This window comes from Lepidochelys kempii, chromosome 1 (genome assembly GCF_965140265.1).
Source record: "Lepidochelys kempii isolate rLepKem1 chromosome 1, rLepKem1.hap2, whole genome shotgun sequence".
Classification (NCBI taxonomy): domain Eukaryota; kingdom Metazoa; phylum Chordata; order Testudines; family Cheloniidae; genus Lepidochelys; species Lepidochelys kempii.
The window spans coordinates 101,712,138-101,730,441 of NC_133256.1; the positions used below are offsets into that span (position 1 = coordinate 101,712,138).

The 18,304-nt window shown below is 42.0% G+C and overlaps 1 protein-coding gene across 5 annotated transcripts in view; it reads left to right on the forward strand.

The window, feature by feature from the left end:
* Positions 1–10,592, forward strand: part of ERCC5 (ERCC excision repair 5, endonuclease) — a 37,820-nt gene extending 27,228 nt beyond the window's left edge. For 3 of the 5 annotated variants that reach the window (XM_073349098.1, XM_073349088.1, XM_073349077.1), the window contains exons 13-17: positions 2,203–2,416; positions 4,365–4,509; positions 6,901–7,101; positions 7,806–7,890; positions 9,253–10,592. In XM_073349098.1, coding sequence (XP_073205199.1) covers positions 2,203–2,416; positions 4,365–4,509; positions 6,901–7,101; positions 7,806–7,890; positions 9,253–9,819 — 1,212 coding nt within the window. In that variant the 3' untranslated portion in view covers positions 9,820–10,592. Of the gene's footprint in view, positions 1–2,202; positions 2,417–4,364; positions 4,510–6,900; positions 7,102–7,488; positions 7,681–7,805; positions 7,891–9,252 lie in introns of those variants that run through there. The other 2 variants (XM_073349106.1, XM_073349116.1) reach the window with 2 other exon arrangements.
* The last annotated feature ends 7,712 nt before the right edge of the window (positions 10,593–18,304 follow it).

Below are 18,304 nucleotides of genomic sequence, written 5' to 3' on the forward strand. Positions count from 1 at the left end.
TGGATTGGTAGGATCTGAAGTTCTACATTTTGTTTTTGAGTGCAGTTCTTGTATGAGGCAAATTGAAAAAACGATTTCTCTTTATCGTTTTTGCAGTGCAAATATTTGTAATGAAAAATAATGTACACTTTGATGTCAATTACAACAAAGAATACAATATATATTATAAAAATGTAGAAAAATATCCAAAATTACAATTGATATTCTATTGTTTAACAGTGCGATTAAAACTGCGATTAATCACAATTAATTTTTTTGAGTTAATCTCATGAGTTAACTCTGATTTAATCAACAGCCCTAAAAAATGTAAACATTATATCTTTGGTAGCATTAGATAAAAATGAATAATATCAGCCTGAAAATACTATAAAATGATCCACTAATGCACAACCATGCTTTGCAGAAGGGAGGAAGGAGAAGAAATGGGGGAGAGTAGTTTCCATAGATGGGGGGGGGGGGGAAGAAATTGTGTAGAGAGTGTACATGGTACATAACTGGAGTTATGTCACACAACAGCATATTTAGCAGAGTCCAGTCAGAAACTTGTTTATCAGAACACCTTTCTAAAGATGATTTATCCGCACCGCTGACCCATGTAAACATACCATTCATTCATATTACAATAAGAATTTTTAGAAATACAAATACAAAAATTCTAGGATGTTATTGCTACCTTTCATGGTCAGAAGTACGGCTATAAAATTACTTGCCCACAACTGTTTGTCTTCCTGTTTTATGCTACATCATTTATAGAAGTGGAGCACCCTTCACGTTAAATCATTGCAATAGTGAAGTCCAAAGCGAACTTCCTGGAATCTGTAAATTGGGAACACCAGAATTAAAGTGGTGTCTGCTGCCAAACATGCTTGAGGATTTTTCAAGCCTTGTAATACTTCACTTTCCTAAAAGAATATTTATATGAGTAACTTGTATGAATTAAACAGTTAAGGAGGCTGAGTGTTTTCCCCTCTAAGTTAGTGATCTACATAGCCAGTTTTCAGTCATTTTGGAATTGAGAAGTACAGGGAGAAAAATTTAGAGGGAGCATTTAGCTTATCCAAGAGACAGTTAAGGGGTGACTTGATCATGGTCTACAAGTACCGACATGGGGGAAAAGATTTCTGATTGCTAGATTAAACAGCCATCTGCTAACAGCTATAACTAGATCCAGTGGCTTGAAGCTGAAAGTGGACAAATTCAGCCTGGAAATAAAGCACAAATTTTTAACAGTGAGGATAACTAAGCATTAGAACAACTTAGAAAGGAATGTGGTGGATTCTCTGTCACTTGAAGTATTTAAATCAAGACTATGTCTTTCTGAAAGGTATTCTCTAATTCAACCAGAAGTTGTGGGTTTGTTGCAGAAGTTACTATGGGAAATTTGATGGCATGTGTTTTGCAGGAGATAAAACTAGATGATCAGATAAGACCTCAAAATCTATAAAAACTGATTTCTGTTCTTTTGTCTCTGGACTTAGATACTTTGTTCCTAGATATATTCTATTAAAAAGAGAGCCAATGGACACATGCTTTTGAAGCATGTTCTGTTCCTGTTCCTGCACATATTTGCATTAAATACAGCTTGCCTGACACCTTATATTCTTGAACTGTCGTCTTCCATACTAGCTCACATTTCATAGTAATGGGTTTCCTCACAGAATAAGGTGCTACTTGCCATGTGTTAGGCTTATGGAACTGAATCCAAAGAGAGTATAGCTGACAAAATAATGACCTATCCAACTGGTGAAGGCTGCTTTCTTCCTTATGAGGTCAGCATGGCATCTCGGTTGGAGAGCTGGGGATGGCGGGGAATGTCCCTGCCCCCATCTCCTCTCCAGTTCAGCTCATCCTGGGTACAGGATGGGGCTGGGGGGAACTGCCATTCCAGACCCCATCATCACATCTTAGGGCTACCTCCCCTAGAAAACAGAAAACCATGATAGGCTCGAGTGGGTCAGAAACTAAAATCCTCAAACTCCACCAAAGTAAGGTGATAGTGTAACAGTTGACTTTCCTGGCAGTACTTGTAAGTAAGATAAGTAGGATTTGGCCCCTTGACTTTTTAATGTAAATTGTTTAGGTTTGTTATGAATGGGTAAACATTATCCAAATGTGAACCAAGCTCATTTTTGAGTCAAGCAGGCATGTATTATGAGCTATCCTTTTCGATGAAGTATTAACCCCACTCCCCACTTTCTGTAGGAACTTCTCCGTCTGTTTGGTGTTCCTTACATTGAAGCACCCATGGAGGCAGAGGCTCAGTGTGCTGTCTTGGACCTTACTGATCAGACCTCTGGGACAATCACTGATGATAGTGATATTTGGCTATTTGGAGCGCGGCATGTTTATAAAAATTTCTTCAGTCAAAACAAGTATGTGGAATATTACCAATATGTGGATATTCAAAACCAGCTAGGTAAGGTGCAAGTTCTTATATGCTGGATATATTGTTTGTTTGCTTGTTTTTGATAGGCAGTTTTGTTCTGTATCTTTTTAATACTGGAACTCATTCAGAATCATATAACTATTGTGGTGATAACTTTTATTGAGAGAGATCAAAGTCACATCAGATACCAGCCTTTTATGTTGGTTTGTGCATGAAGTAATCTGTCTGAATTCACAGCCATCTGTTGCACTGGGGCTAGGCTAGTGACCTAATTATGATAGTAATAGTGGCTACCATGTATGAAATGCAAGTCTGTTTTCTGGTAAACATTCACATTTTGTGTGAAGAAGAGAAAAAACTATGCATAGTTTTAGTCAGAGCAAATTTATATAGGCAGATTACAAACTTCTCTAAATAGAAGTTTCTTTTGGACATACTGACAAACGTGTTATAAAGGGATCTAATGGATTAAATCACTTTGTAGAAAGATTTTCAATGACTAATTAACCCATGGTAATATTTTTCCTTCTGATTGCTTGTGGAAGATCAAAGATGAAAAAAATATACTGGTCTGAACAAAATTTTTAGCCATGGTACATAGTAAACTGTTGAACTTTTAAACTTGTGTGTCTGTCACCTAATTTATTAGGAACAATTTCTGCGCATTCCAGCTCTTCCTCAGCCATTACTTTGGCAAAACTACCACAAAACTCCTAGTTTAGAGATTTGAAACAATATTTTAATGTGGTTATTGATGATTGATCATGCAAAACTTTTCAATAGTTTTACGTAATGGAAAAAGTATTTGTTTTCCTGCTGTGGTTCGTTCTCCCAGCAAAGTCATTTTTGTCCAGTTCTGTGGCTGATGTGATAAACACTTCTTATTTCTATATGCAAGAGTAGCTACAGCAGTTCAAGAAGATAAGTGGAGAAAATATCAAAGTTGGGGTGTGAGTGTATAAAAGCAAGTATCTTTTTTTTCTCTGATTACTTTATTTGTGCCTTTGTCGCAGCGGTTGCAATTTCTTATGTGGAAAAGAAGTGTTCTGAAATTATTTGTGTTTTTAACTATCTGTGATATATTTGGTTTTGGTCTGTTTTGGGAAAAAATCAGTTTCACTTTGTCTTCCATCTTTCCTGTTCTTCCTTTCTTTTGCACATGGTTCCCTATGCCCAGTGGTCTTTCTCTCCTGCTGCCATGGACATACAGACATTCTGATTAGCTGCCTGATGGACCATCCTAGCATGCAAGCTCCTCCCTTCTCCCTCTCCATTGAAGTAATTTCTGGAGTAAGCTGGTGGATCCAGTCCCTGAGTAGTGGTTCTGGTTTTTTGTCCTCTTGTAACACCAATTCCTAGTAGTGGCAGCTAGGTTGATGTCTCCTCTTCCTTTCCAGCTGTTTCAAAAGAGCCTGGAGGCCTGTAGGTACAACTTGAAACAATGAACATCATCACCCTGTCAACACAGTGTGATCAGCCTCCAGCCAGGGAGCATAGACCACACAGTTTGAGAACCACTGCTTTTAAGCCATTTGAATACTGTGATTCCAGACTGCAGAAGGTTGTGTGCAGCAATGGTTCTGTCTCTGAATTCCTGATATCAAAGCCACTAAACTTAGGTCAGAATTGAAAATGGGGTGAGATGTAGATTTTCTTTTTTTAGATGTAAAATAACTTATAGGCCAAAAATTAATGAAGTCCCCAGGGTTCCAAACAGCATTTAATTTTGACTCTAAGGGGTTGTCAGATACAGTACCTTAAAGCAATCGCTAGTGGTTGGACCAGCAGTAATGTTTTGAGATTGGTCCAGAATATAAAGCAAGCCCTGACCTTGAATCAGAGTAGCTTTGATCTCTGTCAATGCCTGTGCTTTTTCCTGTTACTGTTTTTATTTTCAGATAATGTACTACTGTTGTCTGTGGGAGAACAGAGCTTAAATTCATAGAATAATGTCTGGTTTACGTTTTCTGTCTTGCAGGGTTAGACAGAAGCAAGTTAATTAATTTGGCCTATTTGCTTGGAAGTGATTACACTGAAGGAATCCCATCTGTTGGCTATGTAACAGCAATGGAGATTTTAAACGAATTCCCTGGGCATGGAATGGAACCTCTCTTAAAATTCACGTATGATTTATTTGATTTTTTTTTTCCATAATGCAGATGTTAGTTTTGCATATTTTTCTATCACTTTAACATGTAACAGATATTGCGAATATAGGTGAAGAGTAGGGGTTACTATAGAAAACAACATAGCTATCATAGGTTTGGAAGGGATCTCAAAAAGTCACAAAGTCCAGCCCCCTCTGCTGAGGGAGGACCACATACACCTAGACCATCCCTGATAGGTGTTTCTTCAGTGTTTTCTTAAAGTCTTCCAATGGTGGGGATTCTACAGCCTCCATTGGATGCCTATTCCAGAGTTAGCTACCCTTATAATTAAAAAGTTTTTTTCTAATATTTAACCTAAATCTCCCTTACGACGTAATGGGCTCAATCTGCAGCGTCCTACATTCAGTGAAAATGGAGAACAATTGATCACAGTGCTCTTTATAACAGCCCTTACTATATTTGAGTACTGTTGTCAGATCCCCCCTCAGTTGTCTTGTTCTCCCCCCCACTCCCTGCCTGCCCAGGTGCTGCTCTGGGGGACAGAGAGCCGAGGGGAGTTCTCTCTCTCCCCCAGCCCGAGCCCACAGTCCCAGCTGAAGCCCTCACCTCCCCCCACACTCCAACCCTCTGCCCCAGCCCTGAGCCCCCTCCCACACTCCGAACCCCTCGGCCTCACCCCCCGCCACATGAATTTTGTTACGTGCACCAATATGGAGGTGATGATGTATCATATGTCACCCCACATATTGGTGCATGTAACAAAATTCATTCCACACATGCGTGGGAAAAATTAGAAGGAACACTGACTGTAACCCCGAGATGCTTTTTAGTAGTACTACCACCTAGCCATTTATTCCCCATTTTGTAGTTGTGCATTTGATTTTTTTCCTTAAGTGTAGTACTTTGTGCTTGTCTGTCTTGAATTTAATCTTGTTGATTTCAGACCCATTCTCAAATTTGTCAAGGTTATTTTAAATTCTGATCCTGTCCTCCAAAGTGCTAGCAGCCCCTCGGAGGTGGTGTCATCTACAAATTTTCTAAGCATACTCTACACTCCATTATCTAAGTCAGTGGTTCTCAGCCAGGGGTACACAGAGGTCTTCCACGGGGTATGTCAACTCATTTAGATATTTGCCTAGTTTTACAACAGGCTACATGAAAAGCACTAGCAAAGTCAGTACAAACTAAAATTTCATACAGAGAATGACTTGTTTATGCTACATTGTATACGATATCAGTGTTTCCCAACCTGGGGGTTGTGGTTTATTTTATAATATATGGTAAAAATGAGAAAGTAAGCAAGTTTTCAGTAATAGTGTGACTGTGACACTTTTTTGTATTTTTATGTCTGATTTTGTAAGCAAGTAGTTTTTAAGTGAGGTGAAACTTGGGGTAGACAAGACAAATCAGCCTCCTGAAAGGGGTTCAGTAGTCTGGAAAGATTGAGAACCTCTTCTGATTGCCTTTTTTGTCCCTTGTTAGCTGTAACTCATTTTTTTCCTTAGCCTTTCCGATTTTGCCCCTTCATGCTTGTGCTATTCTTTTGTACTTCTCCTTAGCTATTTGGAAAGGTTTCCATTTTTTGTAGAACTCCTTTTTTATTTTCAGGTCATTAGAGAGCTCCTGATGGAGTCATATTGGCTTCTTACTATCCTCCCTATGTTTCCTTTGCACTGAAATAGTTCGCAGTTGTGCCTTTAATATTGTGTCCATGAGAAACTGCTATGGGACCTTACCTACCTGTTCTCTGAGTTTGTTAAGGTCTGTCTTTTTGAAGTCTATTGTCCTTATTCTGCTGCTCTTACTCCTTCCTTTCCTTAGAATCATGAAGTCATCATTTCATGATTGCTTTCACTCAGATGGTCTTCCAGCTTCAGATTAGCAACCAATTAATCCCCGTTGGTCAGAATCAAGTCCAAATGGCTATCCCCCTGACGGCTACTTCCACTTTCTGATAGAAGAAGTTGTCCTCAATGGATTCTAAGAAGTTAGCAGATATTTTCTGTAATATGGGAAAAACATGTCTGGGTAGTTAAAGGCCCCCATTACTACCAGATTTTGTGTTTTTTAGATATTTCTGTTTGTTCTAAAAATGCTTCATCCACCTCCTCTTCCTGATTTGGTGGTCTATAGTAGATTCCTACCATGATGTCTGTGTGTAGCAGCAGGCAGATAAATGGAGGAATTCCTACCTAAAGTATCTTTGTGCCGTTCGATTGTATGTTTCTTGGGGCAGAGATTGTGCCACCTTGTTGTTTGGAAATTGCCAATCATATCTTGGCGCTACTGGAAACAAATAAGAAATAATAATAATAAAGAGTGTTTAAGTTCTCCTGATAGCCCTTGATATTGTAAAATGTATTTTACTGAAACAATTGTATGTCTCTCTCCTCCTATACTGTTCAGTGAATGGTGGACTGAAGCTCAGAAGAATAAGAAAATAAGACCCAATCCACATGATACTAAAGTAAAGAAAAAACTGCAGCAACTGCAGCTGAGTCCTGGCTTCCCAAATCCAGCAGTAGTAAAAGCTTACCTGAAACCTGTGGTGGATGAGTCAAAGGGGTCATTCATCTGGGGAAGGCCTGATGTAGAACAGATCAGAGAATATCTTTTTACAATCCTATCTGGTTGGAGTTGTGAACCAAAGTTGCTTTGATAGAAAAGAATGCATGAGTCTATTAGTAAATTCAATAACCGAGAATCAAACTCTGATTGTCTCACTTGCGTGAGGAGTGATATTGTAGTCTCACTCACTTCAAGCAAAGGTAAGATGAGGAGGATTTCACTCTAAATGTAAACTGCAAACAAAATCAGTGATTCCATCCTCACTTTATTTGTACTCCCTTGCCACAGTGCACGTATTTCTTGCACTGATTGCAATTTGAGATACAGCACTGTGTCTAAAAATAGATGGTAATTGATCCATAGTTAGCTAACTAAATGAAGCCTCTGGTGTATATACAAACATTGAGTGTTTTTTCTTTTCTTAAGGTTAACATATTTTTACAACAATATTGGATGTAGCCAGATGGATCTTTTTGTTGTTTGAAACACAGTTTATGAATAATAGAAAAGAATAAGCTTTTCTGAAGACATTTGGGATAATACTGGTGATAGTTATTAAACCTTGAAATTTCCTTTGATCTTACAGTGAAAAAACTTTTAGGTACAGTATCCTTTTTTTTTTTTTTTTTTTTTTTTTTTTTTTGGAGATGCGTGGTTAGGTAAGGAACTTCCATTTTTCACATTCATACTTTTGGTAGTAAAACGTTTTTTTTAAATTTTTGATGAACCTTAACTGCCTACACATTCTGTCAGAGTTGCTTTGGCTGGACTAGGACAAAGACAGATGAAGCCCTTTTGCCTGTACTTAAACAGCTGAACTCACAACAGGTAAGCATGTTACTGGAGGATTTTATGTTGTTTAACGCTGGCTTGAAAATTTAAAAAGTAGTATTTTTAAAATAACCAACAGAGCTTCAACAAAAACTATATTACAAACCTAAATCATTTAACAGACTCTTGGTCAACTTCTGTGCTGAACTACAACCCCTGCAATTCCATTGAACTTGTGGGCTGTCACAAGTTGTAAGTCAGCATGGAATTAGGCCTTATGCATGTAGATATTAAAATTGTAAGTAAATATATTTTTAAAATGACATAACATTAGATTGTAAATTCTTTTGGGCATACATGTTGTACAGTTTGTGTGCTGTGAAGCACTTTAGTATAATTTTAAATGCTGTAAATTAGTAAAATCTAATGGTTCTTCTGCCTGTCAACTCCTGAGTTCAGGCTTCTGTTTGTTCTGCAGTAGCTGATATTACAGATTCCTAAAGCAGCATAGGTAAACCCCATTTAATCCCTACTTCTGGTGCAGTGAAGCTTGGCTCCTCTAGGATTTTCAAAGCAGGCTTGCCAGTCTTCCATTCATGTAAAACCTGATCCGTCTGAATGTTTTTAAATGTTCTCTCAAACAGTTTGGCTAAATGAGTTTGTACTGTATTTTCTATAAAGCTTTATATGTTAGTAATCTCATCAGTTCTTGCAGGGAGATGCAGCTCCTTGAATATAGGAGTTGGTAGATAAATGGAGGAATTGCTTTTAAAATACTTCTTGTTTTATAACATAAATATACTGATGACTTTTAGATCTACACACACACTGTTAACAATGTGGAATCTTAAGTGACTCTTTCAAAAGGGGTGCAGGTAAGGCTTAAAATGTTGCAGTAAGCCTTCAATTCATTTGATCAATGAGAATAACGTTTTATTTCACTGGTTTGTGCAAATGAAAAGCATAGTTGTAGGGTTTATTTAGTAAAGTAATCATTTTATTATGTTAATAGATTTGCATTTGAGAATATGCTAATAAGTATGTGTGTTTGCAGGTCTGGGAGTCTTCATTTGTGCTGTAACTTCAAATAACGTATTAGAAGCATAAACACAGTATTTGTAAAACGTGCAGGGAATTTTGCTTCCTTAACCATTAATTTGTTTCTTTAAATAGGGCTGTAGTGTTTCCTGCTGTAAGGAAGCTTTTAAAACTTACTGAGTAATTACACAGTAATATAATTACTAATCTCTTCTAGTAAATCATCTTGTACTCTGTATATTCTTGTGATTCATATTTCATTTATTTGAGCAGTCTTTGTTCTACACCAATTTAGACTATTGCATAATCTATTTTATTTATAGAATGCCTATCACCATGGTATCTAAACTTCACCTCTTTAATTGTTGTGTATACTTGTAGACTCAACTTCGAATTGATTCATTCTTCAGACTAGCACAACATGAGAAGCAAGCCATTAAGAGCCAGAGACTTCGAAGAGCTGTGACTTGTATGCGGAGGAAAGAAAAAGAAGCAATAGCTGATGAAATTCAGGAGGCTACTGCTGTTGTAGAAAGAGAATTTAAACACGGTGAGGAAAGGAAAGGAAAAATAGCTGTCCAAGGTACAATGGATCTATCTACTGCAGCACAAAGCCAAAGGATAAAAAGGAAAAAACATTCAAAGTCCAAAGAGGAGAGTTTCCATGGAGGCGGTTTCATTGGTGAGGTGCAGCTGTCAGAAGGATCCAGTGGGTCTTCAGGGGAGGATTCTGAAAGTGAAGTTTTAAATAAGAGCAAAAGAGGAAAAACTGTCAAGGAATCAGCAATTCAGAAAAACGCAGTGAGACAGGAGGAAGACGTGACTAGTAGCTCAAGTGGTGAGGGTGAAGATGAAGAAAACACAGTCATGGTGACTGCCCGATCTGTGTTTGAGGGCAAAAAGGGAAAATCATGGAATATGAGAGGAAGAAAAAAGAAAAAGTGCTAACTGTGTGGGGGGGGGCGTTGTTTATGATCAAGTCTTCATCTGTAAATACTCTAATGAATTGTCTGGTAGAAAAGAATAAACGTAAATTATCCCCTTTTTTTTTTCTTCTGTGTATTGTATTGACATTTTGACAAGACTTTTTAAATAAGAGGCAGTTTTAGCAATTTTGAACTGCAGTTTTTTCAGGACAATTATTCAAAAGGTCCAGTGTTGGTCTTTTTATTCAGTGAAAGCTTCCATTAAATAACTCAGGAAAAACTCCTATTTACTTTACAAAATTGGGCCTAACGATGACATGTCAGTGTTATTTCCTAGGAAGTGAGATTGCGTCACCATCTATCAACTTCACAGTTCAGTGAAGTTTGAGACCTGATGTACAGAATTTGGGAGTACGGGGGAAAAGAAAATAAGTTCAGACAGTTTTGGTTCTCTTATCCTCTTCGGTCTGCCTGTCTTCAAAAGTTTCATGTTCCAAGTCTGTTGTTTACTACATCACTCATGGTGAAAAAAACCTACAGAATCGTGTGGTAACGGAAGAGGGAAATGGCAGCACTGTGAGAATTTAAAGAATCCAAAGACAAATAATCTCTTGTAATATTAATCTTAAATTATACTTTCTTCCTTCAGATGTGTGTAGGAGGAAGAGGGACTGAAACATAAGCCCCTGTATCAGAGGCCTGGGCTAAAGTTGCGGTCAAAACTTTGCTCATATAAAGCAAAATCAGGCTGTGAGCTCGAGGCAAGCCCGGCTCACAGAATCTGACAAGAAAAGCGCTGATATTGCAAAATACACATTCCTAAGAGATGGTAGACACAGAGCACTCATGCAAACAAATTCCAGAAGGATGGTACCAAAACACCTCGATACCAGCACATTCCCTAAAGATAACAAGAATACACTGACCCGTCCTAAAGATAAGATCAGGACACTGTGTGATGGATAGAGATGTACAAGATGGTGGGTCGTAATCAACTACGTCAGAGGGTGTCAACTAACTCTGCCAGAGGAGCAGTACATAACTAGTTTGTATTGATGTATAAAATGGAGCCTCAAAGGGAGTATCTCTGGCCAGTCTAGGGGGGAATGGAAAATCCTGCCATTCACTGAGCTGTGTCCATTGTCACAGGGATACATGTGCTAATGTAACTGTAGACATTGATCCGGGGAGCTAGGACCATGCTACGTCAACAATAAACCTGGCCAGGTGCCTTCATACCTTAACGGATCTTGTGGTGATTGGGCGGTTCGCTCGAGGTCTGCTGTGCCAGCTGTTTGCGCAGAGCTGGGATGGCACACAGAACACATGCAGCCGAACATCTGACGACAATGTGTATGACTCCCATTTTGAAGTCATGGGAGTCATCTGAGCATGTCCAAGGGCAAAAATTGTCCAAATTCAGAGGTGATGGGAAACTTAGACTCCATTACACCTTACATAAGACGAAACACTGACAATGATGCAGGCAGTGATTCGACGAAAACACCCTGTTGGTGTTTCAGGATGCCTGCCAGTCTCTGGAGTCCTGGGAGGCTCCCTGCTGTAGTACAAGGAGCCTTTCAGACCCTTTAGACAGGGTTATAGGGGCTGGCAGGTTTCCCACTCTGAGGTAGCAGCCCTATGAGTCCCTGTTTGAGCCAGGACAGCTCTGTGGCCAAAAGCCTAGCCTCCTAGCTTCCAACTGGGACTCCCAAAGCTGGAATATTCCCTGCCAATTAGTAGCTAATCGAAATTGAATATATTTCTCTGTTTCATGACTGTTCAGTGAATAGACAAGAATTCCAATTTCATGTTTTGTTTCAGGAGCAACATATCCCAGCTAGATGCAAACCAAAATCCCTAAATTTTGGCCAACTCTGCGTAAGACCAACTAAGCCCTGGTCTACACTTGAGGTCGGATTTAGCAGCATTAAATCGGTTTAACCCTGCACCTGTCCATACCACGAAGCCCTTTTTTTCGACTTAAAGGGCTCTTAAAATTGATTTCCTTACTCCACCCCCGACAAGGGGATTAGCGCTGAAATCGGCCTTGCCAGGTCGAATTTGGGGTACTGTGGACACAATTAGATGGTATGGGCCTCCGGGAGCTATCCCAGAGTGCTCCATTGTGACCGCTCTGGACAGCACTCTCAACTCAGATGCACTGGCCAGGTAGACAGGAAAAGGCCCGTGAACTTTTGAATTTCAATTTCCTGTTTGGCCAGCGTGGCAAGCTGCAGGTGAGCAGAGCTCATCAGCAGAGGTGACCATGATGAAGTCCCAGAATCGCAAAAAAGCTCCAGCATGGACCGAACGGGAGGTACGGGATCTGATTGCTGTATGGGGAGAGGAATCCGTGCTATCAGAACTACGTTCCAGTTTTCGAAATGCCAAAACCTTTGTCAAAATCTCCCAGGGCATGAAGGACAGAGGCCATAACAGGGACCCGAAACAGTGCCGCATGAATCTTAAGGAGTTGAGGCAAGCCTACCAGAAAACCAGAGAGGTGAATGGCCGCTCCGGGTGAGAGCCCCAAACATGCCACTTCTATGATGAGCTGCATGCCATTTTAGGGGGTTCAGCCACCACTACCACAGCCGTGTTTGACTCCTTCAGTGGAGATGGAGGCAACATGGAAGCAGGTTTTGGGGACGAGGAAGATGATAGCTCACAGCAAGCAAGCGGAGAAAGCGGTTTTCCCAACAGCCAGGAACTGTTTTTCACCCGGACCTGGAGCCAGTACCCTCCAAACGAACCCAAGGCTGCCTCCCGGACCCGCCAGGCGGAGAAGGGAGCTCTGGTGAGCGTACCTTTTAAAATACTATACATGGTTTAAAAGCAAGCATGTTTATGATTAATTTGGCCTGGCATTTGCGGCTCTCCTGGCTGTACTCCCAAAGCCTTTGTAAAAGGTTTCTGGGGAGGGTAGCTTTATTCCATCCACCATGGTAGGACACTTTACCACTCCAGGCCAGTAGCAGGTACTCATGAATCATTGTAGAACAAAGCATTGCAGTGTATGTTTGCTGGTGTTCAAACAACATCTGTTCTTTATCTCTGTGTTATCCTCAGGAGAGTGATATAATTCATGGTCACCTGGTTGAAATAGGGTGCTTTTCTTAAGGGGACATTCAGAGATGCCGGTTCCTGCTGGGCTGTTTGCCTATGGTTGAACAGAAATGTTCCCCGCTGTTAGCCACGGTGAGGGGGAGGGGGGCAAAATGCGACCTTGGAACGAAAGCACATGTGCTATGTATGTAATGTTAACAGCAAGGTTTACCATGAAAGAGTGTACCCGTTGTTCTATAAAATGTCTTTTTAAATACCACTTTCCCTTTTTTTTTTTTCCTCCACCAGCTGCATGTGTTTTCAGGGATCACAGGATCTTCTCCTTCCCAGAGGCTAGCGAAGATGAGAAGGCGAAAAAAACACACTCTCGATGAAATGTTCTCTGAGCTCATGCTGTCCTCCCACACTGACAGAGTACAGATGAATGCGTGGAGGCAGACAATGTTAGAGTGCAGGAAAGCACAAAATGACCGGGAGGAGAGGTGGTGGGCTGAAGAGAGGGCTGAAACTGAAAGGTGGCAGCAGTGTGATGAGAGGAGGCAGGACTCAATGCTGAGGCTGCTGGAGGATCAAACTAATATGCTCCAGCGTATGGTTGAGCTGCAGGAAAGGCAGCAGGAGCACAGATTGCTGCTACAGCCCCTGTGTAAGCAACTGCCTTCCTCCCCAAGTTCCATAGCCTCCTCACCCAGACGTCCAAGAACGCGGTGGGGGGGCCACCAGCCACCCAGCCACTCTACCCCAGAGGATTGCCCAAGCAACAGAAGGCTGGCATTCAATAAGTTTTAAAGTTTTAAACTTTTAAAGTGCCGTGTGGCCTTGTCCTTCCCTCCTCCACCACCCCTCCTTGGCTACCTTGCTAGTTATCACCCTATTTGTGTGATGAATTAATAAAGAATGCATGAATGTGAAGCAACAATGACTTTATTGCCTCTGCAAGCGGTGATCGAAGGGAGGAGGGGAGGGTGGTTAGCTTACAGGGAAGTGAACCAAGGGGCAGGGGGTTTCATCAAGAAGAAACAAACAGAACTTTCACACTGTAGCCTGGCCAGTCATGAAACTGGTTTTCAAAGCTTCTCTGATGTGCACCGCGCCCTCCTGTGCTCTTTTAACTGCCCTGGTGTCTGGCTGTGCGTAACCAGCAGCCAGGCGATTTGCCTCAACCTCCCACCCCGCCATAAACGTCTCCCCCTTACTCTCACAGATATTGTGGAGCGCACAGCAAGAAGTAATAACTGTGGGAATATTGGTTTTGCTGAAGTCTAACCTAGTCAGTAAACTGCGCCAGCACGCTTTTAAACATCCAAATGCACATTCTACCACCATTCTGCACTTGCTCAGCCTGTAGTTGAACAGCTCCTGACTACTGTCCAGGCTGCCTGTGTATGGCTTCATGAGCCATGGCATTAAGAGGTAGGCTGGGTCCCCAAGGATAACTATAGGCATTTCAACATCCCCAACGGGTCTGTTCCTGGTCTGGGAATGAAGTCCCTTCTTGCAGCTTTTGAAACAGACCAGAGTTCCTGAAGATGCGAGTGTCATGTACCTTTTCCGGCCATCCTACATTGATGTTGGTGAAACATCTCTTGTGATCCACCAGTGCTTGCAGCACTATTGAAAAGTACCCCTTGCGATTTATGTACTCACCGGCTTGGTGCTCATGTGCCAAGATAGGGATATGGGTTCTGTCCATGGCCCCACCACAGTTAGGGAATCCCATTGCAGCAAAGCCTTCCACTATGACCTGCACATTTCCCAGGGTCACTATCCTTGATATCAGCAGATCTTTGATTGTGTTGGTTACTTGCATCACAGCAGCCCCCACAGTAGATTTGCCCACTCCAAATTGATTCCCGACTGACTGGTAGATGTCTGGCATTGCAAGCTTTCACAGGGCTATTGCCACTCACTTCTCAACTGTGAGGGCTGCTCTCATCTAGGTATTCTTGTGCCTCAGAGCAGGGGAAAGCAAATCACAAAGTTCCATGAAAGTGCCCTTACACATGCGAAAGTTTTGCAGCCACTGGGAATCATCCCAGGCTCGCAACACTACGCGGTCCCACCAGTCTGTGCTTGTTTCCCAAGCCCAGAATCGGCATTCCACCGCATGAACCTGCCCCGTTACCGCCATGATGCCCACATTGCGAGGGCCTGTGCTTTGAGAGAAGTCTGTGTCCACGTCCTCATCACTCTTGTCACCGCACTGACATTGCCTACTCGCCCGGTTTCGCTTTGCCAGGTTCTTGTGCTGCATATACTGCTGGATAATGCATGTGGTGTTTAATGTGCTCCTAATTGCCAAAGTGATCTGAGCAGGCTCCATGCTTGCCGTGGTATGGCGTCTGCACAGAAAAAAGGCGTGGAACGATTGTCTGCCGTTGCCCTGACGGAGGGAGGGGCTACTGATGACGTGACTTACAGGGTTGGCTTATAGGGAATTAAAATCAACAAAGGGGGTGGCTTTGCGAGAAACTGAATGGCTCCCTCAAGGGTAGAAGTCAAAACCTCAAGGACAGAACTCAAAACTGGGTTTAGCAGGCCGTTGATTTCACAGAGGGAGGGAGGAGAAAATGAATACAAAACAAATCTGCTGTATTTCTTGTTTTGAGCCACTTCATCTATCTTTATACATCTTGCTGGCAGCAGACTGTGCAGTACGACTGCTAGCCATTGTCATCTCCTGGGTGCTCGGCAGAAGACGGTGCAGTATGACTACTGGCCATCATCTTCTGCTGGCTGCTGATTAAAAGACCGTGCACTGCCGGTAGGACTCAATCACCATGAGACGAAACTTAAAAGGGAAATGACCTGGCTGAGTCACTCCCATGTTTGCCCAGGCGCCCCTGACCTCATCGAGGTTGGTTAAAAGAGCACCCAGGACTACGTTGACGACAGCTACCAGTCATACTGCACTGTCTGCTGCCCAAAGGCAATAAACTGCTGCTGCGTAGCAATGCAGTACCACGTCTGCCAGCACCCAGGAGACATACGGTGACGGTTAGCTGAGCGGGCTCCATGTTTGCCGTGGTATGGCGTCTGCACAAGTAACTCAAGAAAAAAGGCGCAAAATGATAGTCTGCCCTTGCTTTCACGGAAGGAGGGAGGGAAGGGGGGCCTGACGATATGTACCCAGAACCACCCGCAACAATGTTTTAGCCCCATCTGGGATTTCTACCCAGAATTCAAATGGGCAGCGGAGACTGGGAGAACTGTGGGATAGCTATCCACAGTGCAATGCTCCAGAAGTCGACGTTTGCCTCAGTACTGTGGACACACACCACCGACTACATGCACTTAGAGCACTTGTGTGGGGACACACACAATCGACTGTATAAAAACGCTTTCTACAAAACCGACTTCTATAAATTTGACCTAATTTCGTAGTGTAGACATACCCTTAATTTACCATAACGTAAGAGTATCTATATTGGTGTAACTTGACTGTGTGTTTTTGTTTTTGTTTTTTCTGCCGAACTTTCCTCTCTGTAATACTGCTTGCCACTTCCCAGCAGTTCTCTGGATCAGTGAGGGCCACTCCATGAGTATAGCCAATTTTTTCTTCCCTTAGCTTCTTGTAGAACAGGTCTCTACCAATCTGAAACATCCCTCTCTATTTTTCCTATTTATCTTTCCTGAGTTTTTCCAACTTCAGTATTATTCTATGGAAGTTTAGGTGCTATACAAGACTTCAGGGCTATAATGGGGCTAATAACCTGGAGAAAGATATTTGCATATTCCTGCCTCAAGAAACGTGGATAAATCCACTCAGTTGTACTGGTTGGAAAGTCACTCTATATGAAAAGAGGAATTTAGTGGTGTAACTGTGTCTTTCTAGGGGTATGAAGAATGTGCTTCAAGCTCTTGAAGTCTAGGAAATATCAGAAATTAAGAGTCTCTGTTCCTTTTTGGGGGAGAGTTCTGAGTGTAAACTTGAGTTCCGTTTAATGTTTCCATACAGCTGAAAGGCCTTAGTTTTAACTTTTCATCATTTGGAAGTCCACGCACATACAGCGAACTGCATGGAACTTTATTTATCTACCTCCCAAGGACGAAAGGCTGGGGTGACTTTGATAGGATTTGACCTTGTGGTTCCAGGGCATCTAGTATTTCATGGAGGAGTCTTACAGCAGTAAGCCATCCCCTCTGGGTAGTACCTTTTGTAGAAAGTGAGGTGTTCTGATACCCCAAGCATATATCCACAGGAGTGGATTCAGATGAAAGAGGTGGCTGCAGATCTTTCTCTAGTGCAGCGGTTCTCAAACTGATCCATGGACCACCAGTAGTCTGTAAGCTCCATTCAGGTGGTCCGCGGATAGTTCCCTCTAAGGTGCGTGCCTGGGCGGCTGCACATAAGAGAATGAAGGGCCACCCACCTAATTAGTGGAGCCACGCAGCCGTGGCTCCAGTAATTAGGTGCCTGGACCCTGGAGAAGATGCACATGTAATGTGAGGTGGTGGCCCTGGGGGATGGAGGTAGGTGGGAGGGGGCAGTGGAGTGAGAAGAGGGAGTGGTGGGAATTTGGGATTTGCAGGCTGTGGTGGCCAGAGAAAGAGGTGACTCCCCAGCTCCAGGGCTGTGGCTGTCAGGGAGAGATGGCCCTCCCCAGCTTCAGCTCTGTGGCTGCTGTGGCGGGGAGAGAGGGAGAGAACCCCCTCCTTTCCAGCTCGGGGGGCTGCCACAGTGGGGGAGAGACGGCACACCCATCACATTAGAAAGGTAAGACTACTGATATTAAAATATGCGTTGTGTGCTTTTATTTGTAGGAAAAAAATTAATTGTTTTTTATATAGTGCTTTTATCCAAAGCACTTTACAATAGCTAACGGTACAAACAACATTTGAAAAGAGCATTAATTGGTCCGCCGAGACCCTCAGTAATTTTCAAGTCCACGAAAAAAAAGTTTGAGTACCGCTGCTCTAGTGGTCAGCTTGCCTCACATTTGAGACTAAGTGGGTTGTGTTTGACAGGGCTCCCAAATATAAAATATGCTCTCCAGTATTTACTGTTGCTGAGTATGGTAGAATCCTGCTGTTCTTTATTTAAGTTCTAGCGAGATTTCATTTTATGATTATTTTTTAATAGTAGCACCTATAAGCAAATGAGATTGGGACCCCGTTGTGGCTAGATGCTATACAACGATAGAGTAAGAGACAGTCTCTGCCCTGAGGCATTTACAATCTAAATAAGATAACTTTCAGAGACATGCATATGTGGCTCCACTGATATAATCGTGCCTTTTGGAAGAGATGGGAGGGGAAGATGACGATGGAAAAGATTCTGATATGTGGAGTCTTATAGATGCACTTAATGCCGTATCTTCTGTATTTGAAATTTATATACAAAGATGTACAATTATGTGCCTACATTTGCTTCTTGCAAATTGAACAGGTGAGTGTACAAATCTCTCAGGCGTTCAGTTTTTATAGTCAGTTGTAGT